The 8,338-nt window shown below is 38.7% G+C and overlaps 1 protein-coding gene across 1 annotated transcript; it reads left to right on the top strand.

Moving 5' to 3' along the window:
* Nucleotides 1-2,074: 2,074 nt before the first annotated feature.
* Nucleotides 2,075-5,997, top strand: si:dkeyp-13a3.10. The gene is made up of 6 exons (XM_012878955.3): nucleotides 2,075-2,314; nucleotides 3,442-3,624; nucleotides 3,707-3,964; nucleotides 4,884-4,982; nucleotides 5,257-5,274; nucleotides 5,626-5,997. The coding sequence occupies exons 1-6, from the start codon at nucleotides 2,245-2,247 to the stop codon at nucleotides 5,706-5,708; spliced, it is 711 nt and encodes a 236-aa protein (XP_012734409.2). The 5' UTR covers nucleotides 2,075-2,244; the 3' UTR covers nucleotides 5,709-5,997.
* Nucleotides 5,998-8,338: the final 2,341 nt, after the last annotated feature.

Here is an 8,338-nt window from a genome sequence, read left to right as displayed (position 1 = left end):
TTTTTGTTAGAGTAGTTTCTGTCTGAAGCAAAGATGTGCTTGTACAATAACCGCATCACATCTAATTTGTAATCAACTTGTAAACGGTTGATAGAAAAAGGGAACCCATAGTACCACCTATGGTAGCTACTTTTACCAGAGTTTGAGAATCTTTGCTCTAATCAATAAGGCCTTATTAATCAGGCCCATGAACATTAAAAATTAAAAGTGAGACAAAGAGAAAAAAGTATTGAGTAAACTGGCTAAACCAATATATTTGGATGCAACTGGCCTTAATGGAGATTAAACTGAGACGTAGGTGTGAATGGATGTACTGGCTGCCTTTGGAAGCACTGAAGGTATATTAATGCTAGCTGTTTTCAAGGTAAACACAAACAGACTAACTGTGATGTGGAGCTAAAGGAGACAAAAACAGTGCTTGATCAGAAAACTTTTCAAAAGAGAAATGTAGTGAAGAAAATTCAAGGAACTCTCCGAAAGAACTAAAGCAGATGGAAATTAACTGGTAGTGAATTATGCTAGAGAAATAATGTCAAACCAAAATCAACTGTAATCCAGCTGCGAGTTTGTAAAGCGGTGAACTTTGCTAACATACATTGGGATCAGGCAAAACTACTACTTACAAAATAGGCGAATAAGAAATATTACTCTGGGATTTTGAACTTTCAAACACAGAAGAAACAAATCCAACAAAATAAGTTGTGTGGTCCTATGTGTGTGAAGGATTTAAGAGAAACAAATTTTCACAAGGGCAAATAAAAAATACCTACTCTGGTATATGGTGGCATAGAAATAGCTGAAGAGCCAATAAAAATGCTTCGCAGAGTGGCATAAACAGTCCACAGAAGATGACCCACCCACATCTACCAGCCCTGGTAAGTACCGCCTCGCCTCACTGCCTGAAAGGAAACAAACACATTTGAAGGAGTTGGCTCACCCCACTGATCACCTGTTTTGACCTCTGCTGTATGGCAGACTTTACAGGACAGCTAAAACCCATTGGACTGTAAACCAGTTTTCATTCTAGTACCATCACCGAACTCTGCTGTAAAAATGCAGTAGTGTTTTGTGCAATACATCTATGTTGCCATTTAGTTCTTGTTTTTATGCATTTTAACATAATAATAATAATAGTAGTAATACTACTACTACTACTACTACTACTACTACTACTACTACTAATAATAATAATACTGCAATAGGCTGGCGACCTGTCCAGGATGTACCCCACCTCTCGCCAATTGACAGCTGGAGATAAGCACCATCACCCCTTCCAACAACATAAGGGATAAAGTGTGTTGGAAAATGGATGGATGGATGGATGGATGGATGGATGGATAATAATAATGATAATAATAATAATATTTTTTTGTGCCCTTTTCATTTCACAATCTTAAAGGGCTACAAAGGGCTAAAACAGACAAGCAAAAACAAACAAACAAAAAAACGGTCAATATGTGCTAAACAGTGGCCATAAGGAAAACCTGACAACTGTTATTTGGAGGAAGCCCCCATTGGATTTTGAAGTCAGGGTTGTTGAGAAACCTTTGGCTTTCCCTGCTTGGGATTCAAAGCACTGTGGATCTTTTTGTTAATTTTTTTCCAAGTCCAAACTTGGACATTTCCACTTAGGAGTGAAAACAGAATGTGTGACGGGAAAACAAAGACTGTGGGACATTACATAAACTTGGTATTATATCAAGTTTAGAAAGGACCTCTCCAATGGTCAATTTTGTTTCTGTGCAAGGTGGAACTAGATTTATTGTTCATATCTACTAACTAACTAACTAACTAACTAACTAACTAACTAACTAACTAACTAACTAACTAACTAACTAACTAACTAACTAACTAACTAACTAACTAACTAACTAACTAACTAACTAACTAACTAACTAACCTTTTACACTTGCCTGACTGTCAGAAATCCATCTTCAGTTTTATTACCTCCTCAGTCTTCCTTCCGAAGACTTCAGAATAACCTGGAGAAGCCTGACAGCCAATCGGATGCCGCACGCGGGGCTGTTGAAAGTAAGCAAGCTGCTGAGGAAAAAGGGGGCGGGGCAGTGTGGTTATTTAGTTTAGACCCTTTTCTGACAGGCAGCGTCTTTTAAAGGTTGATGTGCGGGACAAGTCGTCTGCGCTCTACGCAAATGGCTTAAAACGTTCCCGGCCATATCTTACTCGGCAAGCGTTGCCAAGCCTTCAATCTCTGCTGACTTCGAGACGAGATCTGCCTCAGATATGCGTTTGTTTGCCTTTGTTTTGGTCGTTCTTCTGAGCCATTTAACGAGCGCCGCTCCTCTTCGCGTAGGTGAGTAACGTTACACCGCCCTTCGGGCAGCCGAGAGAACAAACGAGAAACAAGTGTTAAAACTTTACAAAACCGACCAAGAAATAGTTAGACATTAACGATTGAAGCTCATGCATTGAAAAAGACGACGTTGCTGCGGCGGTGTTGCGTTTGCTTGCATCAAACTGACAGCTCAGTCACAGCAGCGTCGCCTCCTCCAAACTTATCTCAGTGTAACACACCCTACAAGACGCACTAGATAGGGATGCGAGCTGCATCAGATGGTCAGTGTTTGATGTGGCTGACTGGAATAATATAAAGATGCAACGCAGTTTAATGTAATTCTTTTGCGTAGCTGCACAGGAGTTTGCATAGTTGAAGCTGCAGGATGGGAGTCTGTTCCTATCATCGAGGAGTTTAGTTTTACTATTGATCTGACTCCTGATTGAAAATAAGTTGAAATATGTTTGCCAATATTGGTAAATATTAGGGCTGGGCGAAACGGATAAAAAAAAAAAAATCTTCGATTTTATCATACCAAATCCGATTAATCAATTTTTTCCCCCCTCCTTTTTGTTTCATAAAAAGAAATTAAAGAAATTATTTTAAAACCTTGCTTTTATATCGAGCATTTCGTCAGGGAGTTGACCTTAATTCAAAATGCAACTAAAAACAAGCTGTGAAACATGCTTGTAAAACAAGATGGCAGCTGTGCCATTATAAACAATGAAAATATAACAAAACATTTGCTGCTAATGGTATTACACATTGAGCTAAGAACAGGCTTCACTGCACTTGTGAACTTCAAACTAAGTTAAAAAAAAGTAAATAAGTAAATGAAGTACCTCGTATTATGGTAAAAAAACGTTTCCACTTAACAATATTTTGACAATATATTTGCCTAAACATATATTCAGCATCACATGCTGTTCTCTTCATGGAAACCCAATGAGTGTATTGGCAAAAATAAAATCCAGATTTTCCAAAAATGAAATCTTAAAGAATTGTAAATTCGAATTAATCGCTTAAATCGATTTATCGCCCAGCCCTAGTAAATATGTAAAAGGGGGGAGGAAAAATCTCAATCAAGTGCTTATTGTACTAATACTTGCTTCTGAATTCCTACTTTTTTTTGGTTCCGTTTTTAGATGCCATCATCGTGCAGATCCAGCGGTGGGGTGTGGTTGGAGCTCAGCATTCTGCAGAGCAAGTTCTGATCAATGGAAATTCTCTCTCAAGCCCAAGCTGGGAGGTCAACAGGATTATTGAAAGCATATCCACCATTGCCCTTCTACCCGCTGGATTCAGCAATAACCAGACTCCTGCTCTCAGTAAGATGATCAGCTGTTTGTGCAAACACAGTATTGGATCTAGTTTCACAGTTATCTGTGTATGTAAACACTCTCCCCTTAGAAAATCATACTATTCTTCGCTCTCGGGAGTGCATCATAGAGGGGTCGCGGCTCCACTGGACCGACCGGGTGTTTTGCGACGGCAAGGTTTTCCTGACTCTGGAGCAAAACAACACATGGACAGTCCATGTACCTGAAGCGATGGCCCTCAGAGAGCCTTGGGACCAGGAAACGGTGCACCCAAAGATGGAGAAAAGTCGCCTGCGGGAGGGATGCGCCCAGCTGATGAAGGAGCTGAAGTTTTCAGAGGAACAATCTGGTTTGTAATTTTTTTTTTTTCCCCCAGCAACTTTTTTTTTTTTTTTTAAAAAGAGAAATTTAAGAAACTTTTTTAACTTGTCTCATATCTCATAAACAAGAAGTTGAAATTTGGCCAATTTGCCGTTTTGAAACCTTGCAGTTTTGGCACATGTTTTTTTTTTTTTTTTCTGTTTTGAAATGGTCCCTTTAACAATGGATTAAATAACACCTTATATACACTTGCATGCGGAGTATATAAAGACACACAACCCCATTTTTCCTCTGTCTAACAGAATATTGAAATACGTTCCACCCTCCCCCCCTCCCCCTTTCAAATTCAGAGGTTCACACATACTACTTTAGTATTTGCTAGGACTGTCTCTCAATATTGCATAGTTTCGGTCAAATTTTTGGGTATCTCAAGCATCTCAAAACAGTTTAAAGCCCAAATGATGACATCTTGGCCCTGTAATCTTCTGAACTGGTTTATTATCTGCTTGATTTACAACATTTGAGCTAATTGGCAGCCTACCTTGATCACACTGCTTGTTTGACATCACAGGAAATCCAGATTAAAGTAACCTAAATGTTGGGAAAATGAATGTGTTTTGGAGTTAAATGTGCATACCAAGGTATACGTCAAAAGCAAAAGACCTTCTGAAGATGCTGTCTGTAACTTGAGGGAGAAGCACCACAAAAGGCAGATTACACACAGGAGCAAACCCTTACTTTTTGGAGACATTTCCTGTGGCCTGAAGAAACAAAAACTGAAGTGTTTCACCATTATAATACAAAATGCAACTGGAAAAGGACTGAATGAATTGGCAAAAGGCCAATTTCAACCAGAGCCTTTACCCAGTCAGCCTTTGCATTGCTGTTTACTGTCAGATTTAGTAATTTGAAGTGATGTTGTTGTTTTTCTTCTTCTCTCTCTTTAGTTCAGAAAATTCCTCTGCCCGGATTTCTGATTCCTATCTTGGCTGTGACGGCCATTTTAATACAAATTTTACTGACCATGCTTATCTGCAGAGGCACTGGTGAGTGAACGTTTGTTGTTGTTTTTGTTTTTTTTTCTCAATTTTTACATAACTTTACTTGTTACGATACGGAAAAGTGCTAATGGTATTCCACAATGTCAGCTAATGTCTGCATGCTTTCATCTTGACTTCAGGGTTGAGTTTAATAACTGCTACGTTCACACCATAAACCCTAGTTTGACATGTCTCATCAGTATGATCTCTCACAGTTTTCAGAAAATGTAATGCCATCATGTGCTTTTTGTCTTTTTGTTTTTTTCCGCTATCTGTTTAGGTCTAAGACACCCTGGGGGTAAGAAAACAACCCTTCTACTGTTTTGTCTTAAGATGCTTCAGCTGACATTCTTAGGAAAAGATTGATAAAAAGTTAAATATTAAATGAACAGGGGGGAAACAACCACATAGCCTTTGGACGAGTATGTTCTGCTTGATGTTTGAGTCGGTCATGTGGTTTTTCCTCTCCACACCAATTATTTACGTATAATGTGACCTGACTTGTCACTGTGTTTGCTTGATCAGTGAATTACATATGAAACTAAAGTGTTAGTAGGTACGACGCTGAAAACGGTTTTAACGGCTTGAATTTCTCACTCCCTAATGAAGAATTAATATGTGTTTGTATTTTTTATTTTTTTTATTGCAGGTGTGATTGGCTCCATTATCCATTACCCCAAGGACACAACGTACACTGCCCCTGAGAAGAAAAGTGGTTACAGGACACTGTGACTCAAAAGCTACATAAAACTGTTCAATGCAGAGAAGGGATAATGTGTTTAATTCCTACAAACACAAATAAACTCTTAAAAAAAAAAAATTAAACGTCTCTTACGCCATTTAAAAACTATGCAAATGAGGCCCTCCGATGACGCAGGGGTAGTGAGCGAGACCCATGTATGGAGGCCTTCAGTCCTCGACGCGGCTGAACCGGGTTTGGTCCTTTGCTGCATCTCTCTCTTTTTTGCTTGCTCTCTCTAAAAATGTGTGTGTGTGTGTGTGTGTGTGTGTGTGTGTGTGTGTGTGTGTGTGTGTGTGTGTGTGTGTGTGTGTGTGTGTGTAAATAAAAAAAAATAAAAAAATCAGTGCAACTTAATCCCTGTGCTGACATTTGTCATGTTTCATTAGTTATATTTTAGTTATTATATTAGTTATTTTTTAATGTATTTATTTTCATGCATATATTGTTTTACTTATATGTTTTGTTATATTGTGTTCAACTCTATGAGAAGGTTTGAAATAAAGCAAGTGGTTCATGCACAGTCAAGCTGCAAAGTCCGTCTTCCAGGGTTAATCTGCAAAAAGTAGTTTATGAGCAAGGAAAAATCTTATTGAGTTCAAATGTAAAAGTTAATAATTTATGCGATGTTCCTTGTGAGTGCATTTTTGTTGAATGTGGATTTTCTTGGAGAATGGTTTGACAGTGCTAAGGGTACTTTAGAGATGCATGGAGTTTTCTGTTTAACTGTGAGAATCACACAAAAGTACTTTTTAATTTTTCATACTGCATGTGTCCACTAACAATTATTGTATTTTAGGAAAAGTTGGAAATTAGAAACACTTTTGAGGTCAAATGTCTGTGACAAATTGTCTTCTTTGTGGCTCTATGCTCATTCGAGTTGTGGTGAATTGGCACCATATAAATTTGAATGCATTAAAATCAGTTTCTGTACTGTCCCACTACAAATGCTCTCCGATGCATCTTAATTATCCATCCATCCATCCATTTTCCATACCGCTTAATCCCTCATGGGGTCGCTGGTGAGAGGCGGGGTACACCCTGGACAGGTCACCAGTCTGTCGCAGGGCAACACAGAGAGACAAACAGGACAAACAACCATTCACGCACACACTCACACCTAAGGACAATTTGGAGAAGCCAATTAACCTAACAATCATGTTTTTGGACTGTGGGAGGAAGCCGGAGTACCCAGAGAGAATCCACGCATGCACAGGGAGAACATGCAAACTCCATGCAGAAAGACCCAGGGGTGTACTTGAACCCAGGACCTTCTTGCTGCAAGGCAACAGTGCTACCCACTGCGCCACTGTGCAGCTCTCTGATGCATCTTAATTAAAATAAGAAATTGCTTTGCTGTCCCACATTGGGGAAATTCATTCATCATTCATTCACAATTAGAATGTCATTACAAATTTAATTAATTTCAGCAATTCGGTTCAAAAAGTAAACTTCATAAATATATTCATTGCACATAGTAATGTATTTGAAACATTTCTTTCAGCTTGTAGCTCTGGAAACCCAACAATTTAATCAGACATATTAATACACTTCACAAGAAGGATTTGTGATACAAAAAAATGTTAACAGCATACTTAAGAGGATTGTAAAGCTAAGACCATTCAAAAATTGTCAGTGATTCAAAGGCACGGCTTGCATTTGGAGTCAGCGCTTCAAGAGCCACCACACACGGACACATCCAGGAACATGGGCTGGAGCTGTCGCATTCCTTGTGTTAAGCCACTCCACACCCAGAGGCAATAAAAGCATCTGAGCTGGGCTGAGGAGAAAACAGACTGGGCTGTTTTTATTTGGCTCTGTGTCTTTTAACATAATTTTATTTGAAAATCAAAGTCTTGGAGTCCAGTGTTAAGTTGGTGATGAGTATGGGAACCATGCCATCTGCCGTTGTTGATCCATCGAGTTTTATCAAGCCTAAAATCAGTGCAGGACATTTTAGCACATGATGCTGTCAGCTGACAAGCTTTATTGAGAGGCTGATTTCATTTTCAGCAGGACTTTGCGTCACAGACTAATACCTGGTATCACTATTCTTGATTAGCCAGCAAACTGGCCTAAACCTATCTGTGGAGTATTATCCAAGGGAAGAGGGGGAAAAAAACTAGATCCAACAATGCTGACAAGATGAAGGGAGCTGGTAGAGTAATTCATCCAAACACCTAATAATTCAACAACACCTACTTGAATCAAAGAATAGGAAGACATTTGAAGTTATTGAAACAAACGTTGCTTTTGAAATTATGCCACGACTTTTGAAACTCACAACAAAAGTAGGAAATTATTGCTAAAATATAACTATATCGGATTTTTCAATAATAATTGCACATTCAATGATTGATATTATCTTAAATATTTTTCCATCAAAATACACATGTGACGTAGTTAATGTGTTTTTATTTCCTGTGTATAGATATTTTAGGTCGTTTTATTTTCCCCCATTATTTGATCCAATTATATAATCCAATCACGGAACCTAAAAAAAAATACCAACATGGGTTGATTCTTTTTTAGACGTGTGTCGCCGGAAATAGCAACCACCAATCAGAATAACGCATTCGCTCCAGCTACCGTGGCAACAAGAAGGACTCAACGGCAGCGTTTT

Source organism: Fundulus heteroclitus, chromosome 6, assembly GCF_011125445.2.
Source record: "Fundulus heteroclitus isolate FHET01 chromosome 6, MU-UCD_Fhet_4.1, whole genome shotgun sequence".
Lineage (NCBI taxonomy): Eukaryota > Metazoa > Chordata > Actinopteri > Cyprinodontiformes > Fundulidae > Fundulus > Fundulus heteroclitus.
This window is presented reverse-complemented; position numbering and strand designations above follow the sequence as displayed.

Excerpts from the sequence above, each read along its gene's own strand:
- si:dkeyp-13a3.10 (XM_012878955.3), top strand. The coding sequence starts at position 2,245 with ATGCGTTTGTTTGCCTTTGTTTTGGTCGTTCTTCTGAGCCATTTAACG. Across the intron at positions 2,315-3,441 it reads CGCCGCTCCTCTTCGCGTAG|ATGCCATCATCGTGCAGATC; the intron begins GTGAGTAACGTT and ends TTCCGTTTTTAG. Across the intron at positions 3,965-4,883 it reads GTTTTCAGAGGAACAATCTG|TTCAGAAAATTCCTCTGCCC; the intron begins GTTTGTAATTTT and ends CTCTCTCTTTAG.